The 21,398-nt window shown below is 37.0% G+C and overlaps 1 protein-coding gene across 1 annotated transcript; it reads left to right on the top strand.

Annotated features, from left to right (window-relative positions):
* Positions 1-477: 477 nt before the first annotated feature.
* On the top strand, positions 478-20,889 carry SMC2 (structural maintenance of chromosomes 2). Its single transcript, XM_021525054.3, has 25 exons — positions 478-580; positions 1,065-1,307; positions 2,200-2,349; positions 2,925-3,047; positions 3,973-4,011; positions 4,192-4,302; positions 4,495-4,539; positions 4,997-5,230; positions 5,883-6,032; positions 6,680-6,913; positions 7,755-7,914; positions 9,764-9,884; positions 10,584-10,722; positions 10,967-11,086; positions 11,402-11,606; positions 12,179-12,314; positions 13,262-13,386; positions 14,177-14,370; positions 14,666-14,809; positions 15,052-15,246; positions 15,795-15,995; positions 16,777-16,893; positions 18,165-18,325; positions 19,591-19,738; positions 20,659-20,889. The coding sequence occupies exons 2-25, from the start codon at positions 1,140-1,142 to the stop codon at positions 20,887-20,889; spliced, it is 3,651 nt and encodes a 1,216-aa protein (XP_021380729.1). The 5' UTR covers positions 478-580; positions 1,065-1,139.
* Positions 20,890-21,398: the final 509 nt, after the last annotated feature.

Raw genomic sequence — 21,398 nt, forward strand, 5'->3', positions numbered from 1 at the left:
TGGCATAGTAGGAATGCGTGTAGGAAGTATAGAACAGCACTTCTTTGATTTTGATGTAATTTCAGGGAGGACAAAGCCACTTCCCGCCGCAGCCCGGAGCTAACGCTCAAGCTCCTCAGCCGCGCTGCAGAACTCACCACGAACTTACCAAGCGCCTTCCCGCCCACCCCCATCTCCCTCACGGGCGCCCGGCCGTCCTCCCCGCCATGGGCCGCCACCCGCCACTTTCCGCCCCCGTCAGAGCCGGAGGAGCCCTTTCCTAGCCGCGCCCGCCTTTCTGCGCCCGGTGCGCGCCGTCCCTCCCGGCCAGGCGCCCCCGGCACCGGCCAGGCGCCCCCGGCACCGGCCAGGCGCCCCCGGCACCGGCCAGGCGCCCCCGGCACCGGCCAGGCGCCCCCGCTGCGCCCGCTCCGCCGGGGTGGGGCGGGCCGGCCGCGCTGAGGGCGCGGCGTGGCCGCCATCAGGCGCCGCCCCTAACGGTCGCAGCGGTCGGCGCCAAAATTTGATCGTGGCGGGCGGCGCGGAGCGGGTGCGGAGGAGCGAGTGAGGCGCTGGCATCGAGGGACAGCCCTGCACGGGGGTGAGCGGGCGAGGGGCCGGGAAGGGAAGCAGGCCTCGCACGGCCGATGCGGCGCCAGAGGCGGCAGGGAGGGCTCGCTGGAGCAGGGCCGCGGGCGGCAGCGGTGGGGATGGGGCTCTGCTGGGTCCTCGCTCGGAGCCCGGGCTGCCGCTTCCCGGGATTCGTCCCTCGCGGGCGGTGAGGCTGGACAGGTACGGCAATTCCGCAAGCGGGAGAGGGAGACCGCGCCGTGTCGCTTTGCGACAAACCGTGGCTTTGCCGCGAGTCTATAGCCGAGTGTTCTGATAAACTGTGCGTAAAGTCCCTTAGAAATGCCGAAGTGCAGTTGGGATACTGCCTGGATCTGTGGTTTACTTGGCTTTTTTAGTTTATAAATGTATTATACTTTTGTTGTAAAAGGCATGCGTTCTTTCATTTCCTCGGGTCTAGTTGTTTGTTTGGCAGTATCATTCATTTGATTATTTTTTTTCTTTGATGTGTATAGGATTATACTCCGGATACCTTTCTCAGTGCTCAGAGGAATACTTGGCCTGGAATACCTTTTGGGAGCATTGGGAAGATGTACATTAAGTCAATTGTTCTTGAAGGTTTTAAATCCTATGCTCAGAGGACGGAAATTAGTAACTTTGACCCGCTATTCAATGCCATTACTGGCTTGAATGGTAGTGGCAAATCCAATATCTTGGACTCCATCTGTTTTGTGCTGGGAATCAGCAATCTGTCACAGGTAAAGAGATAGGACATTTAAGAAAAGTCTTTCTTCTGTTAGCAACTTTTAACGTTACTCTAGTGAGTAACCTCCCACGGAAGACCTGACATGGTGTGTCTTTGAAAGAAATATTTTCATTATTTCGATATTTCATTGCATTAATCTGGGTCTCTATCATTGTTGCTCAGCCTTATGTTGAGTTACAACTTCATCCACGTACCACAGTTACACAAGTATGTGGCTTAAAACAATATAGACTAAAAATAACCACTTAAAAGCTAACAGCTTCAAGCTAAAGGTCCTTTTTGCATCTACAGGCACTAATTTACTAATTTGTAATAAATGTTTTCAGTTCTGGATTAAGTCTTAAAATCTGGCTACCTGGTTCATCAGAAAAAGATTTAAAAGTGATTTTCATACAATGCTTATTATTTAAGTGATAATATATCTGCTTTATTTTTACTAAAATATATGTGCTTTGACATCAGTTTCAATCTCTGTCTGAAGATGATTTTTAAATTTGCTTTCTTTCCCATCCCTACCTTCCCCCAGCTGTTGACAAAGCAGGCAGCCCTCTAAGGAACATTTTCTGAATCATTTTCCTGTGAACTGCATTGTGAAAAATAAGTGTTTGTTAAATAAATTTACTGTCAGCTGGCTTTTTTTACAGATGTATTCAGTGTTTTTCAGGAGCCTCATGCAGAAACAGTTATCTGGATAAGTAAAACTAGACTGGCACACACTGTAGTTTCACAATGATAGCACCTTGCAGCTCCCGTGTGCCAGTTCACATGAACTCAAATATGCAGCTAGATCTTTGGTTTTTATATTGATTTCTCCAAGACCTACAGTATTACAATTAAAATGTTAATTTCTTTCAAAAAAGTATTTATCTGTTCCCTGAACTTAGGTGCGAGCTTGCAACTTCCATGATCTAATTTATAAGAGTGGGCAAGCTGGAATTACAAAAGCAACTGTGTCTATTAACTTTGATAATTCAAACAAAAGTCAAAGTCCACTGGGATTTGAAGCTAATGATGAGATCACTGTGACTAGGCAGGTAAGCCTTTAATATCTGTATTTTTTCATAACCTATTTACATTTTTACCATGCTCATGAGTGGGCAGGGAAAAAGGGGGTGATTTTCTGAGTTTCTGCAGTAGAGGCAAGGTTTCTATGTTGCTTTTATAGTGTAGTTAGTTAGAAAAACTGTACCAGTGTACGAGCTAGAAATGTTCATAAAGCAAGTTAAAATTTTCTACCTTGCGGCTTTTACTGCTTTCATATCTTTCTTCTTAATATCTGAACTCTGTGTTAAATTTGGCCTCCAATAGCGAAGGAACCTTTATTTTTCTGGTGAAGATGTTGGGTTTTGGGTTTTGATTACTTTTTGATTATTTTTTTTTAACGTAGAGTTTTTGGAAGGTTTCTTGACAGTATTTTCCTCAATGACTAATCTTATATTTTAGTTAAATATTTTCGATGTCAAACAAGTTCTGTTTTGATGTTCTGCACAGTTTGTACATACATACATATGCAAAAATATAACAAGTGTGATTTGCTCAGATTTTTTTGTTCTTTATTGCAGTTTATATTCTCACAACACCAAGCAGTTTTTTTGTCTTTGTTCTCTAGGTTGCTGTAGGAGGTAGAAGTAAGTATCTTATCAATGGTGTGAATGCTGCCAACAGTCGTGTGCAGGATTTATTCTGTTCCATTGGACTGAATGTCAATAATCCTCATTTCCTCATTATGCAGGTATTGTGTGCATCTTTATAAAATCCAGAAAGAGTAGGACTTGTACTAAATTTAAGATGGGGAGATAGTAGGAAAATAATTAATTCCTAATTAGAGTGTCATTTTACCAAGAAAAAATGAAGTCTGTTAAGTCATTAATATTTCCAGTACAGCATAGTTTGACCCTAAAACACATCTTGTAGCACAAGACCTCATGCGGCCCTCATGTTAGCAAAACTTTTCCGAAATATATTCCCATTTTATTTTTTTTTCTTCTTAACAGCTAGGTATTGCTTTTATAAATATTATAAAATGGTGGGTTTTATTTGCTATTATTTGTGCTCCCATGTTAGACAGCACCTTGAATGAGGTTGAGATATGTACCTTCTTAAGTCAAAATTATCAAAAGAAAGTTGACAAATTGGGAGGACTGTAAGGGACTAGGCAAATCCCTGAAATATTTGCAAGGAATAATAAAACAGAGGATTTATTGATTCAAAGGTAACTGTTCCAAGTGGATGCCAAAGTGAGGAACAGTTTTGTACATACTCTCTTTCTACCTGTTATGTATGAGCTACATGACCAATAAAGCTGGTTTATGATTAGGAGCTTATTCAACATCAGAAACCCAGTAAGACTCTAGGAAAAATATTTGAATTACTCCTTTAAGATGTAGTAAGAACTGTGGAAGATTAGCCTAAGATACATTGTAAAGGGCCACTTCAAATATATTACCTGAAAGAGTGACTTATTTGAACTTTGAAGAGCAAAACAACTGAGTAAACTAGATTATTCTTGTAGCAAAAAAAAAAAAAAAAACCAAACTTAAAAGTGCTTGAACTTATATACAATGTGTAAAAGTGAATGGAGGTTTGGGGTTTTGGTTTTTCTTTTTACTACTTCATGATACACAACCACTGATCTTGATTTATGTTTCTGTTACCAGGGAAAAATTACCAAAGTTTTAAATATGAAGCCACCAGAGGTAGGAAAGTTGTGGGAGTGTTTTTGTCTAAAGTTATTGAACTGATTTGAATAACAAGAATAAACATGTTGGGAGGGGGACAACAAAAATAAAAATTGGGGAGAGATGAGACATTCAGCTTAATTGAACCAATCTAACATAAGACGAAACATCAAAGTTTTTTGCATTGCTTTATTTTAGATTTTAGCTATGATTGAAGAAGCAGCTGGAACTAGGATGTACGAGTGCAAGAAAATAACTGTCCAGAAAACCATAGAGAAGAAGGAATTCAAACTGAAAAACATTCAAATGGTACTATGTGTTGTAAAGTAGACTTTCATTCATGTTTGTTAAAGATAACTGATCAGCTAGTTCAATGTTGACTTTGTACAGCATTCTAGAATATTTCGTTCCTGCATCTGGAACTAGATATCCATGCCTATACATGTTTAAATTTTAGAGTTCAGTAAAATCAAAATATAAATCTTCTGCTATGTGTTTCAGGTCTTAAATGAGGAGATCGGTCCAACTTTGCAGAAACTGAAAGAGGTATGGAAAAATTAGATTCAAATACTGAAAAAATACTTTCACAACTACCCTGAACCAGTAAGTTTTAGCTAAAACAATAGCATGTTTTCAAGTACTGCAGAGTCTTGTAAGGGAAAGAATTTTGTTATTTTTCCAAGTACACAGAATGTGACATTTTGGACTTCCAGGAAATCCTAGAGAGAGATATAGAGAGAAGGAAGAAAACAACAGAACTAGATAAAAATAGATTTTAAAATGTCTTAGTTTTAAAAAATAAGTCAAGTGGTATTTCTGGTGTGCAGTCTATTATATGAATATTATTTTAGCTGAGAATAACATGAAGAATCCATCCTCTTACTTACAAATACTGATGTTTAGGAGTACTTACAAGATTTCTCTAGTAGCCTTATGTAACTCTGTTTTTTCATCAAAATTTAAATTTAGTGCCTTTTTTTGTTTGTTTGTTTGTTTTGTCCAGAAACGAGCATTATATCTAGAATACCAAAAAGTAGTACGAGAAATAGAACATTTAAGCCGTTTTTGTGTAGCTTATCAGTTTGTTCTGGCTGAAGAAACAAAGATATCCTCCACTGGTATGCTAAAGGAAATGCAAGCTAATGTAGAGAAGTTTAAGGAATCAAGAGCTGAAATTGAACAGAAGGTAAAACAGCTTAATGAACACATAGCAGAGATGGAAAAGAAAAAGGATAAGGTAAATGAAAAAATGAAAATAAACATTGTACTCCTCTGAATACCTGCATACAAAGAATTTTAAGATACTGGAATTATTTCTAAAGATAGTATACCGTTGAATTTTTGTCTTCTGGTGTGTAGCTTAGGTTATGCATTGTTCATTGTCGGTTTTATCTAGAAGATATCAATTTAAAGTTTTTTTTTTGTCTGAAATGTAAATGAAAAATAACTGAAACATAAAAACTGTTTGACTTCATGTTTTTACTCTATGCATTCAATGGTAAGTTTTGCCAGAGGCTTTTTTCTCCCTTTTTGTTGATGTCTCAAAAGAAAAGTAAGGAAAGTTTTGTTTGGCAGTAATCAGTATTGACTTTGATTTTGGGGGCAGTAAATTTCATGACATACAGGATGGCCCATAGAGGCTTTAGTGTTTAAATCCACCTTCTGTACAAGGACAGTGTCCCATCTTATGGAGTGGTGTGGGTCTTCAATAATAGTTCTAGTTAAGTTGTATTTCAGAGGTGGGAGATGATCTGACCTGTTTGTATTGAACACTACTGCCTGCTTGGTCAGATTTCCTTCTACAAAAAGCTCTGAACAGAAGGCAAAGTATTACAAATACTGCATTGGTGTCACAGGCTAAATTAAATTTCCTTTATTACTGGTTGTAGGAAGTTGGTGGTAAACTCCAAGAACTAGAAGCTGCTCTTTCAGCAAATCAAAGAGTTAATGCAAAAGCACAAAGTGCTCTTGATCTCAAGAAGCAAAACTTAAAAGGTGAAGAGGTTAAGTATAAGGAATTGGTAGCACGTATGCAGAAGGTAAGATATTTATATATAATTTTCTTTACATACTAAATTAATTCCGATTGTGGGAACAGCTGTTTTTTTCTTTCCTGTTGTGGTATAAAGAATCCTGTGATTGGCAAGAATTACATTTAGAAGCAGAGACAAATATTAAGGGCATTGTTTAATTTTTTCAACATAAGTAGTAGGTTCTCTTTAGAAAAATATGTGATGCAAATACAAATAAAGTGCAGCTCCTTGTGGTTCCACATTTTTTCTTAAGCTCAGCAGAGGTCTCTGTAGCTTCAAACTACTATGCTTTCTGGATATTTGTTACTCTTAATGTTAAATGAGAAATCTCTGCCTTGCATATTTTTGACAATCAATGTTTCGTTATGCAGGAGGATCATTTTTTAGGTATTGGGAAGAGCGAGATAATTCTAGGTCTTTGGCAGTTGCTACCACTTTCTGTGTTTCATCTCTCTGTAGATATTCAGTACACTCATGGGGCGAGTAACACATTTGAAAACATGCAAAGACATATTGCTAGATCACAAAATCTGACAAAGGGTCATAGAAATTTAGATGATAAAAACTACTTGTTGCTCCTCAGCTAAAGAACTTGAATTTCAAAGTAATAGACTCAGGTTCTCTCTTTTTTTTTTTTTTCTGTTTTGCTGAAGGATTCTAAAGCATTAATGTCAAAGGAGAAAGAGGTAAAGAATCTAGAGAAAGAACTAAATGTTTTACTGGAAGAAAGTGAAAAAGATGCACATGCTCTAGTTGCAGCACAACAGCATTTTAATGCTGTATCTGCTGGCCTGTCCAACAATAAGGATGGTGAAGAAGCTACTCTTTCAGGACAGATGATGATCTGCAAAAATGAAATTAGCCAAGCAGCAATAGAGGCTAAACAGGTAAGAAAAAAAACTCTGCATGTCTCAGACCTGCCTTCATGCTTTTGGAAATTGTCTGAAAACCAATTGACAGATGCTTGAAAGATCAATGAAAAGAGGTGCAGAATATTTATGCAAGATATTTTACATTTTAGCATATGCATTAAACTAACTTTTTGATAAAATATAACTGAAATATCCTTGCACAGGAAAATGCTGTAGCATTGCTGCAAGGAAGTATTAGAAACTGACATTTGAGATATAAAGTAGGATTCACTGTACTCAAATGATCAATAGTATTGAATAGGAAAAAATGAGGATTGTTGTTTATGGTGGACAATCAAAGAGATTTTGGCAGTTAAACTTAATGGAATCAAAATAAAGATGCATGTCATTTTGAAATAGAGAGTTTAGAAGAAACTATTTTCTCCTTAGTTAAATTGTATGTTCATCACATGACTGAAAGAGATGATGCTTGTTTTGTCTTAGGCTAGAAGACCTCTGCTGGGGTAGTTCTGATAGCAGAGTTTAAATTTCAAAAGTTCACTTTCTTTGTCTCACTTAGAGAGAAATTCTTCATAGAGTAATAAGGACAGCTATATCCCACCTTAAATTACTTTGTTTCCTCTCAGAGTTTATTCATGTTCTAATATGTTACCATAGTTAAATACAAGACCTATGGTTTTGGTTCTAAATAACCTTTGCCATTATTTTCAAAAGCTAAGGCTGTTTTTTTGTCATATCTGCAACCAGTGGAAAATTGCATAAATTAGATAGGCAGCTTGATAGAGCAAGTGTTTTAAATTTGCATCTGCGAGTTTGTCTTTGAAGATCTGGTTCCAAATTTGCTTACTCATTATAGGCACAAATGAAATTGAATTATGCACAAAAAGAATTAAAGGCAAAAGAAGCTGAAGTTAAAAAGATGGATGAAGGCTACAAGAAAGACCGAAACACATTTGAAGCTGTTGAAAAAATGAAAATAACCCTAGAGAAGCAAATAAAGGAGCTGGAATATTCAGGTCTGTACAGACTTCTGCATAATTTTGAGGCAATCTGCAAAGGAGTATGGAAGTGTCATGAGTTGACCCTGATTTCATGCCAGGTGTTTGCCAAAAGGTGTTCTATCACACCACTTCTTAACTAGACAGAGGAGATGATATACTGCAAAAGCTCATATGTTGAGATAAGGACAGGGAGAGCTCACTTGACAATTACTGTCATGGGCAAAATAGATTTGACTTGGGGAAATCAATTTAACTTAATTTCCCAGGCTCTATTTTGTTTCTCATTTTCTGTACCTCCTCTCCATGAGTGGTGCAGAGGGATAGGGAGTGGAGGCTGCAGTCAGTTCCTTACACGTTGTCTCTCCCACTCCTTCCTACTCATACTCGCAACCTTCCCCTGCTCCACCATAGGGTTTTTCTCCAAGGGAGGCAGTCCTTATTGAACTTCTTGAGTGTGAATCCTTCTCATGGCCTGCAGTGTTTCACAAACTGCTCCAGCACAGGTCCCTCTCAAGGAGTGCAGTCCCTCAGAAGCAGGCTACTCCAGTGTGGGTCCCCTTGGGGGTCACACATCCTGCCAGAAAACCTGCTCCAGCATGGGCTTATCTGTCCGTGCAGTTTCTGACAGGACTCTGCTCCAGTGTTGGTTTCCACAGGCTACAGGTGGATACACTGTACACCATGGTCCATGTTGCTACATCAGCATAGTTTTCACCACAGGCTGCAGGAGAATCTCAGTTCCAGTGCTTGGAGCACTTCCTCCCTGTCCTTCACTGGCCTTGGTGTCTGCAGGACTGTTCCTCTCGCATATTGTCACTACTTTCCAGCCACTGCAGATAGGTTTGGCCTTTTTTTTCCCCTTTCCATAATATGTTATCCCAGAGGTTTCACTACCATCAGTGATGGTCTTGGCCTTAGTCTGCCTTGGAGCTGGCTGGAGGATGCAGAAACAAAAGAAAACAAAAGAATTTATGCACTGCTTCCCATCAGGAATTAGAAGGCATTTTTCAGCCACTTCTTGTGACGTAGGATCTCAGTACGCTGTTTTGGAAGGCTGTTTTGGAAGACAAAGGCCTTAATAATGGATGCTCCCTTCCCTCATCCTTTCTCTTAGCTTTTACTGATGAGCACACTTTCATAATAGTATGGAATATCTGTTGGGCCCCATATCCTGTCTATGTCCCCTCCCAACCTGTTGTCCACTCACAACCTACTGGCTTTTGGAAGAGGGACTGGAGGGATAGCCTTGGTGCTGTGCCAGCATTCTTAGTAGCCAAAGCTGTGTTACATCTATTCAGTAGAAACACAAACAACAGCACTATGAGTGCTGCTGTTGGACATCTCACCCAGCCCCAGTGCAGGAGGGAAATGAAAATCCAGCACATTGCTTTCAAGCATAAATTCCTCTGATGTGAGCTCTGCAAACTCTTAAACTTTGACAGACAGCAGCTTAAAATAATTTGATTGAATCAACTTTGGGCTGAACATTTTGAAGTTTGATGGCACAATTAAACTCCAGCTAAAATTTAGATGTTAAAAGAGACCAAGACTCTTATTACTTCCTGGTTTTCTGTACCTAAAACACTTCTTAGAGTTTGTTTCTAATGCCAGGTAGCAGTTGTTTCAGACACTACTGTTAGCTGATATTCCAGATTAACCTTTAGAGAAGAACATACTCTTTAAACTTTTTTCTTTGCATGTTTGGTGTCATGATGGTATAAATTTATTTAGTTTGAAAATTTAAAAATTATTTTAAAAAGTCTTCTCTACATATATGTAGATAAGCAGTGTAAGATGCCAATTTTTAAGCTAATAGATTTCTCTGCTCTGGATATATGTCTACTGTTTGTGTTCACCTCTAAAGAAGAAAAAAGGGAAGAAGCCCTCCTAGCAAAAAAGAAGGCATTGATTTTTGATATCAGCCGGCTAAGAGAATTGAATGAAAAATTACTAGCAAGACTTCCTCAGCTACAGTTTACATACAAGTAAGATCTCAGTGTGATCCTGAAAGATGTTTGAAAAGGCTTTTGGGGGCCTTTTACCACACAATTCTACCAATGTCTTAGCTTTTGCTGTCTTTTTCTTACTGCCAGTGAATAATGACTGTCTAACCCATGCTGCAAAGTGAAGAGGAAGGGGAAGGTGAGGGGGAAAGTCAGGAAGTCATAGAATCTTCTCTAAGTCACTAGAATTTAAAAGTTTTGTCTGATGGCATTTCCAAGTCATAAACTCAGTAGCTAAAGCCATAGAATCCAAAGGTATAAACTGGGACATATGTAATCACTGTTTCCTGCCTGTGGACTCAAGTAGACTTGCTCCTTGGAGGTCAACTCCGGCCAAATATCTGTATTCCCAGGTTTAATTTTTTGTGTAATAGGCTGAGCATACTCCTATAGCTGTGGTAATAGCAGAGCCCATTGGAAAAATCCATTGAAATAATGCGGAAATAAATCAAGAATTACATTCTTTTAATGACTATGTAACTGAATCATATGTAACTGACTATTTAGTGTTGAATCTCTTCCTGTGGAGTATTTAATGTAACCATTTTTTTGTGGGTTATTTTTCTGATAGAATTTAGAATTGCTTATAAAAGACCAAGAAGCATCATGGGTTTCAAATGTAAATTTTTTAAGGATGTGTGAGAGAAAACATTCACAGTCACAATTTATATTTATTTTAAGATATCCAGAAAAAGGATGGAATGCAAGCCGGGTGAAAGGCCTTGTTGCGTTTCTTATCACTGTGAAACTTCCATCCAATGCCAAAGCCCTGGAAGCGGTGGCTGGAGGGAAACTCTATAACCTTGTTGTGGACACAGAAGTAAGTTTATTTCATTAGTACACAATTCTTAAATTTTGAGATGTGGTTGCATGATTTGGGTTGGCAAGCATGTGCCTTGTTACTGAATGCTTGAGAGGGGTTTGAACCTACGTACATGTTTTAATTGGGTCAAGAAAGGCATACATAGTTGGTGACAACAATGTGTTCTTCCAATGCCCTGCTGTCTTACTTTACAAAATTACTTGTGTACTCAGGTATGCTTTGTACCTATTTTTCATTTGAGGTTACTGGCAAAAAGCTGTTAGAGAACGGTGAACTAAAGCGTCGATACACCATCATTCCCTTAAACAAAATTTCACCCAGGTGTCTTCAAGAAAACACAGTCAAGTTGGCCCAAAGCCTGGTATGTAAATAAATACACTCTTTACACTATATTGCTTCTGTCCCATTTTAATTTTATTTCTGTATTAAGAACTTGAGATTCTTAATGGGTATTTTAATAAGAATTTGTACAGGGTTTGATGATATATTGATTTTGTTTTCCTTTGTATCCTTTCAATTTTCTGAGGGTTAAATGGGTATTAATTATTCCACTTGTAACTGAAATTGTTTTAAAATGCAATGATACTTTTGTAAGAGTTGTATCAACAAAAGACAAATCAAATTTGAAACTTCTTTTAACTTAAGGCATACTAATTGCATTTTGTTTGATTTCTAGGTTGGACATACTAACTTGTATTTAGCCCTTTCTCTAATTGGGTATGAATCTGAACTGCAAAAAGCAATGGAATATGTCTTTGGAACAACATTTGTCTGTAATAACATGGATAGTGCTAAGAAAGTGACTTTCAACAAAAGGATAATGACAAGATGTGTTACTCTTGATGGAGATGTGTTTGATCCCCAAGGAACTCTGCATGGAGGCAATTGCTGGTTCTATTCATACAATACTAATAATATTATGTGCTGATTTGTTTACTGCTCTTGCATATTTTTTATAAAATTTAACAGTAACCTTTTTACTTAGATATGTACTGGGAATAATACATTTGAGCTAATGCAAAGTTGTCTTCAGCTGAAATAATATTAATTAGTTTAAGAAAAAATTAATTATAAACTTGACGTAATTTAGATTTTAAATACTTCAATCTTATTAAACTGTATAATCCTCTTGGACGCAAAAGTGCTTGGAATTCAAGCACTTTTTGAAGTAATTAATCATTGGTTTGTGATAATCTCATAAATTATGGAAAGTTAGCTGTTTGCATAAGACACGCATGTACAATATTCAAAGACTACTGAACTATGTTCTGTAACAGATGAGGTAGTCTTTCTCTCCTGAGAACTCTAGCTTAGCCTAGTGCCTTCTCTGTTTCTCAACTAAAATAAATCATCAGTCTGCCTCATTGTTAATGTTTACAATTTGCAATTACCAGTGGTGAATCCACTGGTTTGATTCCAATCAGCCTGGCTTTTAAATTTTTTCATTGAACAGGTGCATCCTTACAGGCTGGATCAATATTGTCTAAACTTCAAGAAGTGAAAGATGTTCAAACAGAACTCCAGAAAAAGGAATCTGAACTTGAAGCAGTAGAGAATGAGTTGGCAACCTTGAAGACAGTTGCTGAAAGGTAAGGTTTGCATTATACAATGTGTAAAATTTCTCTTAATGTGATTGAGTAAATTTAATGTAATGAGTTATTTTGGGTGGCCATAGACCTTTTGAGAATGTAATATGCAGAAAGTAATTCCCTTCCTCTCTCTCCTCCCAATAAAATTAGTAAGTTCAGTAATCAAAAAGCAAATTCAGTTTTTAAATAAGACATGCAAAACCACTTTGTTTTGGATAATACAGGGCAAAAAAAAGGGTACACATTGGTAGGTAATTGAAATTGGTTGAATTTTCATTAAGTCTACTGAAGAATGGATCTGTTCTAGACATATTTTTAACACCTGTACACAATTCCAGTTTGTGGTCAGTCTAATTTTTCTCACAAGGAAATAAAAAGATGTTAAAAAGGACTATCTGAGTGATACTGCTGTAAGCATTTAAATAAAATAATATTAAGTATATTTGATTTTTAGCTACTCAGTTACTGAATACTGTATTAAAAAATGGAACAAAAAAATTATGTTCAGTCAATTCTGCAAAAATATCCTAAGGAAGTAGTGTTGTATAATATGCTACTACCAGCTGGATTTGTTTCTTCAAATTGTTTTGCGCTGCAGTAGACTTCCTGAAATATCACCAAGAAGAGGAAGGAACTTCTGCTTTTAGATACCTTTTCTTTAATTCTTCACCCTAACATCTGTCATGCTGCCAGTTGGGAAAAAAGTTGCATTTGTTTTAATAGGTCAGATCAGGTCTAAATAGCAGGAGCTACATATATAATAACTTGCATGCCTATAAACCTCACAATTATTATTTAAAGCAATTATATCGGATTTTCATTCATTTAAGCTTATTTGCCGTACTGTCATCACTGTATCTCTCACATGAGAAACAGAATATAGATATTCATCTACTTATTTCAGCTTTGAAAGTGAGATGCAGTGTTTGTCACTACTGTCTCCAAAGGTATCAGCATCTGAAGCAACAATGGGAGCTGAAGTCTGAGGAAGCAGAGCTGCTGCACAAGAAGCTTTGTCAAAGTGCTTACCACAAACAAGAGGAAGAGCTGATTGCCCTGAAGAAAACCATTGGTGACAAATGTGTTCTTACTCTCATCTGAAAACTAATTGCTGAGAATGAGATGGATATCAGGCTGTTTGAGTTACACATCCTTTATTTAAGAAAGAAGTACTTTTCACTTTAAAAATAATAGCTTTATATTTTGGAACATGTAACAAGCACAGAATCACAGTATACTTGCACAGAAGTGATTCACTTAAAGATGGTCATTCGCTTATAGTGAAGGCTATACTCTTATTGAATGTTTTTTATATACTTTGTAAAGGAAAATACATCTTTGCAGGGAAGTTTAAAAATTGATTTAATCCCATATTTGTGTAATCTTTACTTTTTTCAAGCCATCTATTTTTGTAGGTACTTAAGGTTAATAATATAGTTTGCATAACAAGAAAGCATGGGAAAGAAATAGCTGAGTGAAGACAAAATTGCACAAAATGTAGCAACAAGTAAAATGTCTAAAAAATGGCCAGAAGTGATACACATCTAGATCTTATATTCTAGGGATAGGATGATATCTTGTTAGATAGCCATCTGATTAATTCTTGATCCTTTGACTTGACATTCTTCCCTCTGTTAAAAAAAATGGTCATCTTTTCATAATGCCTGTTTGATCTCCTACCAATAACTGATAGAAAAAGTACAGTTTTAGAGTAATCATTGAAATACCTGACTTCAGCAACTAGTGAGTGCTCAACCACTTTTTTCCTGTTGGGGCAAAGAGATTTATTTCATTTGTCATTTAGGATGTAAATTTAAAGATGAGAACAGTGCTCAGTCTCAATACTCTACTTCTTGATTCAGCATCTTGTGAAGAGACAATAAACAAAACCGAAGAGAGCAAAAAGAAAGCAGAAAAAAAATACAAGGAATTGGAGAATAAAATTAAAAACGCAGAAGCAGAATGTCTAAAAGAGAGGAAAAATGCGGAGCAGAAACTAGACAATGCCAAGAAAAAGGCAGACATTTCAAGCAAAAAAATAAAAGACATGCAGCAGGTAAAACTTCACTTCTGTTGCCAGTTCTCTTAATGCTAAAAGTGGCTGCATAAAGCAGAAAGTATGATTCTCCTGAGGTTTTAATACTCTCAGTTTTGGGACTTAATATATTACTGTGCAGTCACCAACATAGTCACTGACTGAGGTTTTTTGTATTTTTATTTTATTATTTTGTGGGATTGCACTCTTGCTCAAGAATGGATGCTGTTAATCTTCTACAACTTTTACTACATCAAACTGAATCTTAATTATTTCCATTTAAGTATAACTAATAAATTGGAAAAAATCTCTTTAGGAAGTGAAAGCTTTAGTTCTGGAACTTGAAGAGCTGAAACAAGAGCAGGCCTCCTATAAACTACAGATAACAGCTGTAGAGGAAGCAATCAAATCCTACCAGGATGAAGTGGATGCTCTGGTGGCTGAAGTGGCTAAAACAGAGGTAGAAATGAATAAATACTGTGTTTCGTTATCTGTTTTGATGTTACTCTGTGATCCTCTGAACCTCACATTATAATGTGTATTTTTTTCTGCAGATTTACTGCACTCAATCAGCCTAGGTAGTTATTTTTTCGCTTCACTTTCACATGTGAATTTTTTTCTCCTTGCTGTGTAGAGTTCTAATAAGACTATAATGCCAACTTTAGAAGAGGCCAATAAATGTCTGCTGATTTGCTTTTTCAGGAATCTGTAGAGAAAGCACAGAAGGAGCTTACCAAGCAAAAGGAAGTAATGGCATTACATGATAATGCAATTAAAGACAAATCTGCAGAGATGGTAAAATACAGAGAACAAAATAATGAATTACAGCTTAAGGTTAAAGAATTAGAACACAGCATCACCAAATGTGAACAAGAGGCTGCTGATGCTGATGCCAAGGTATTTTGAAATTGTGCTTTTCTTCACATTGTGACCAAGGATGGTTATTCCCTTGCCACATACAAAGGGAACATGAAAGCCTTTTTCCTTTAAGCACTGTCATATTTGCAGCTCTCAATATAAAATTTTTATCTGAGGAAGAGGGATTGTACATTGTAAAAGAGCTTATCTGTATGGAGTAACAGGGGGTAGATCATGGTGAGAAAGTGATCAGTAAGAACATTCTGACTGTATGGACAAATTCGCTAACTAATTAAAGAAAGCAATTCCATGATGTAGTGATATTGGCATAGTTCAGATGTAGAAAAAATGTGTTTGAAGTAAGTAAGATGTACATGAAAGTTACCTTAAATGGTTCATTTGTCCACAGTGAAGGAAATCACACAAAACATTGTAAAGATATGTGCCTGTACTGCATTGGGGTAGAAGAATTAATGTGGTAATTTCAGAATCTAGGTGGGGTTTTGTTTGTTTGTTTGTTGTTTTGGTTGGTTGGTTGTTTGTTTTAAGCATGAGGAAAAAGCCTCAACATAACTTTTTGTTTAAAGGTGGCCAAAATGCTGAAAGAATATAAGTGGATAGCTTCAGACAAACCACTCTTTGGCCAGCCAAACACAGCCTATGATTTCAAAAGTTGCAACCCTAAAGAAGCAAGTCAGAAGCTGCAGAAATTGCAGGAGCATAAAGAGAAGATGGGAAAGAATGTGAACACCACAGTTATGAACTTGCTTTCTGATGCAGAGGAAAGGGTAAATATTCTATGCTTTTATCTGTAAAGATTGGGCAGGCTGGTCATATGGTATATACAGTATATACCAATATATATAATGTAGCTTTATGTTTTCATGTGCTCTATTTCTCAATACACCAAAAATAAACTAAACCTTTTGCTGGTTCTTTCATACTAATATTACATCTTTAAATTGTTCATTAGTGCACCAGGTTTTTAAGTTACTCATAATTGTGACTTTGGATGGTAAAAAATACTATTTTATTCCTTCCTACCCCAGTTCATCCTAAGCTGAAGTATTAGCAAGCTTTGTGATGTTCATTAGAGTATCTAAAATCTATACACTGAATTAAAAATTGCAGACCGAAAATATATTCAAGCTTGATGTTGTTTCTTGAATTAATCTGTATTTTCAGGCTATTCAAGGATTGTCTGAAAATTGCCCACCAATTTTATCCTTCAACTTTTCTAGTACTGTTTCCTCCTATAAGCCTCCAGAACTATCCTTTCTTCTATGGAAAAGCAAGTGAAACATGATTAACTTCGGAAGTGCAAGAACGATATTTCAGAGCAATGTCGTTCTTCCCCCTTGCTGATTGTTGAAAATTCTGATGCTTTAATTTGCAAATAATCCCCAAATTTATATCCCTCATGCAGCTAAATGAATGCACTGGATTTTAATCTTGTGGTTAATTACTATTTCATAACTACACAATGATACAGTGAAGCTGTAAGATTAGCACAAAATGCATTTGAGCACAAAGTTCATTGAAATCAATCTTTTATTCTCTTTGCACCAGTACAATGACTTAATGAAGAAAAAAAGAATTGTAGAGAATGACAAGATAAAAATTCTTGCAGTTATTGAAGAGCTTGACCAGAAGAAAAAACAAACTTTAGATATTGCTTGGAAAAAGGTATGACACTTGAAACTTATCTTCATGTTTTAGTTAAGGATCAGATTTATTTTGGATTACTGTTTTGCATATTTCCTTGGGGAAAAAAAAGTCTGTTTTCAAACTACCATCCCTGACCCATATTTTAAAATACCCACTTTGTTTCTCCTGTTTATTCCCACTTTTGAGAATAAGACATTAATTCTTTGAGAAGTGCAAAGGTCAATTTAAACCTGAAAAAATACTTTCTCATTCCCTTTTAGTGTACACAAACGTTTCATGAAGGTTAAGGCATATTGAAATCCAGCTGAGTTTTATTTTTGGGTTTGGTTTTTTTTTTTTCCTTAAAGCAGTATCTTACTAGAGTAAAAATTCTTTATTGCTATGTTGCCCTCTAGAGTGCAGGGCTGTGGACCTATGGTAGTGCTTCTGTTACTGTCAGGGTAGAGCAATGTCTGATTTATGTTTCTGTTACCCAGGCACTTTGCCTTTTTACCAGGTCTCTCATATAATGAGAGACTTTATACAAAAGTATAAAATTATCCCTTTCTACATGGAAATGTTCTGACACTTTATTTTCTGCTGTACCAGCGGAACTTGTGGTTTTTGGCTTTTGATAAAATTTATTTTAATCAAGATTAAATTGCACATAGATGAAGTATCTATTTAATTATTATGCTGCCTGTATATAGGATATCACTGAAAAAGTGGTACCTTTTAATTGTAAAAATTGTGTTTGGCAGAATTTAGTGAGCTGTAATGCAAAAGCACACACATGTTGGAATACGTGTTTTCAGATAAATTCCTAAACCTAGGACATTTTTAATCTACATTTACAAAGTTGCATCCCATCTCATACCTGGACATTGCTTAAGTAAACCTGGGAAGAAGAAGAGTTGGGAGGATGCCAGCATGTATCTCTTACATGGTGCTTGTACTTTTAGTAGTCCATTAATTGAAATGGAAATTGCAATTTGCCGGTTTATAAATCTGAGTTAGGGCCATAATCATTTCCCTGGCTGATAGCATAGAGAAGCCTTCCAATATGTCTTTCATTGGATCCTTCTAAAATACTTAGCATGAGGTGTCATATATCCTTTGGTGTTGCTTCTCTCTTCATTGCAGAAAAAGTAAAAGCTAACATTTTCTCACTGTCCTGTATGTGACATGGGAAGTCACCATGTTGAACTGGAAAGATGTCTTGGGTGTCGTGCTGCTCATCACTATGTTTTTTACTCTTTGTGCTCTTGATCCAAAGCACGCTTATACATCTTTTGTGGTCTGACTTCTAGGTCAATGAAGACTTTAATTCCATTTTCTCAACACTCCTACCTGGAGCCAGAGCTATGTTAGCACCCTCTAAAAGTCACAATGTCATTGTTGGTATGGAGTTCAGGGTTGGCTTAGGAAAGATCTGGAAGGAAAACTTAACAGAACTTAGTGGAGGACAAAGGTTGGTGAATTCACTTGTTTTCCATTGTCATTTTGTATGTAATTGATACGTCTAACTAATTAAAGTTCTAAAAAGCAAAAAAATTAATCTTTTTCTTGTCAAGTCAGGGACTCTGCTTCCTTCCTAATGAACTCAATATTGAAAGCACTATTAATATATTCTGACTTAGAACAATGCTTTACTTACTATAACAAGCAAGATTTTGCTCCAGTCACACAGAAGTGGGGAAAAAAAAAATTTGAATGGTGATAAAACCATTTAGTACTACCACTACTTTAGGTAGTACTAACATAACACTGAATTAAATGCTCCTCTCCTTGAGCTGTAACCACAAAAATCTATATAGGCAAGTATTTCGCTGGTATAAAGTTAGTGTCATGGCAAACAGTTTCCTTCTCCGGTGTTTATGGCTACTGTGTAGGGCATGTACTTCTTTGCAACTTCTAAGGAAAAAAAAGATCTTTACTAACTGAAAAGCAGAAACAGAATTTAGGAAGAGGTGAGACAGAGATATAGAATTCTGTCACATTCTGTTCTGTCTAAGGACAGAATAGTTGAAGAACCAGATATGGAAAAACACTGCAAAACTTAGAATTGGGGATTGAACAACAGCATAATTTCAAACATCATCACCCAACTAATGTGATCTTCCAATAAGAAAAAGTAATATTTGCTGTTTCTGACAGAAGACTTCATGTTTTGAAATAGGGAAACTAATATTCCATCTCTTCAGAACCATAGCAGTAATGTGCTTTTGAGGGACTATTTTAGAATCATAGAATCATTTAGGCTGGACAAACTGTCTTAAGACCATCAAGTTCAACCATTAGCTTAACTGCCAGGTCCACCATTAAACCATGTCATTAAATCCCACATCTACATGTCTTCTAAATCTCTCAATGAGTGCTGACTCAAGCACTTCAGTAGCAACCCATTAAAATGCTTGATAACCATTTCAGTGAAGAAATTTTTCCAGATATCCAATCTAAACCTACCCTGATGTAACTTAAGGCCATTTCCCCATGGTCTGTCTCATTATCTGGGAGAAGAGGCCAATCCCCACCTGGTTACACCTTCCTTTCTGTGGAGAGCAATAAGGTCCCTCCTGGACCTCCTTCTCTCCAGGTTAAACAACACCAGTACCTGATTCTCACCAGACTTGTGATCCAGACCCTTTACCACCTTCATTGCCTTTCAACAATTCTTTTCAAAAGCCAGAGCCCTTCATGTGAGACTAAATCATAATTTTCTTGTCTCCATACTAGATCATTGGTGGCCTTATCCTTGATATTAGCCATGCTCCTCTTCAAACCTGCCCCAGTTTACATCTTGGATGAAGTGGATGCAGCTCTTGATCTCTCTCATACCCAGAATATTGGGCAGATGCTTCAAACTCATTTCAGACGCTCCCAGGTATGTTCTTGAAATTATTGTGGTAATAGAATGGTTTGGGTTGGAAGGGGCCTTTAAAGATTATCTAAATCAATCCCCTGCCACGGACAGGGACACCTTCCACCAGGCCAGATTGCTAAGGGTTCTGTTATTTACAAAGGCAGTTTGGCACTGAGGGCTCTGAGCTGTTTACCCCTTTCATCCTATAGATGTGTGTTGTATTTCTGAGTTGTTTCAACTGAAAACTAGACTGACATGGCAGTTGTGAAACTTGAATGTTGTTGCTGCACTGGTTAAAAGGGACCAATAGGGAGGAGTATTTGTGATATGCTCAATTTCAGGCATAACAATGTCCTGAATTCTTTTTTCCTAGAGATATTTAATTTGAGGTTAAAGATATTTCATGTTGACCCTAATGAAATTAGTCAGGCAGTACTGGAAAGGATCTCTGTATCATTGTGACCTGTACAAAAGAGAAAAAGAGGCAGTACCTGTCTCTGTTTGATGTAATTTGACCATTCCAAATTATTTGAGGAGGGGAACCAGTATTGCAAAATTATTTGAGTAGTATCTTTTGACTAAGTAAGATCTTGCATTCTTTCATAATTAGTGGCAGTTATGTCCATGTTTTCTTCCACCGCAAACAGGCATCCTGCATTGTGGATTGTATCCCAGGCCAGGTGCTGGGATATGGACAGGAGTGTCATTAGCTGCAGAAAAAGTGGGTTTACATGAAAAAAGTGGGTTTACAGTAAAAGTGGACCTGTGTAACACAGATCCCACAGTTGGGACCTCTTGAACCTTGGTTAGTTTTAAATATTTTTTTAAGATTATTACTGAGGTATTAGCCAAATTTAGGAAAAGAAGTCCTCTCTTTGGAAGCCTTTTCTAGTGTTGTTTGGATAGCAACATTTATTTTAAGTATTTCTGGTTTGTTTTAGTTTATTGTGGTGTCCTTGAAAGAAGGAATGTTCAACAATGCAAATGTCCTCTACAAGACCAGGTTTGTGGATGGTGTATCCACTATTGCAAGATACAGCCAGATTGAAAAGCAGAGACAAAAAAAGCGTGGACAAGAAAGTGCCAGAAAAAGAAAAATTACGGAGAACGGTGAACTGAGTGACATAGGACCCCCAAAGCTACACATCCCTATTCTTTCACAAATCTCGTAACAAGTTAAAAACATCAGGAAGCAACAAGGAACATTTATGTGTTTTAATGTTTGTTTTAGTTGGTATTTGCATTTTATTATAGTCTGTAATAGCCTGTTCTTTTAAGTAAGCTGGACAATTTTGATCATTATGGTGTGATGCAAGTCCTGTCATTCCTCTCTAACATTTACATATAAATGTATATAAGCAGTAACTTTTAGTAAACTTAAAGCCTTTAGATGAGGAAAAGCTGATTCAACTACCAGTGTTCTATTCAGAAGACCTATTGCCAAGTGTAGTAAGTCTTCCTTGCCTGTTGTCAAATTCCACAGAAAAGTGTCACTGGTAATTTTTGTTAAGGAGCAAAGCAATCCTCAACAACTAACTACCAAAATTTTTTTACAATTTTTTTACCTGTTGTTTTTCCAAGATAAATATGATATACAATACAACCTGGTTGTGTGTATGTTTGCCTTCCTCAAAGTTTTTCACTGAACAGTGCCTTCTCAGAATTGAACCCTTTCTGAGTT

The sequence above is a fragment of the Lonchura striata genome, chromosome Z, assembly GCF_046129695.1.
Source record: "Lonchura striata isolate bLonStr1 chromosome Z, bLonStr1.mat, whole genome shotgun sequence".
Lineage (NCBI taxonomy): Eukaryota > Metazoa > Chordata > Aves > Passeriformes > Estrildidae > Lonchura > Lonchura striata.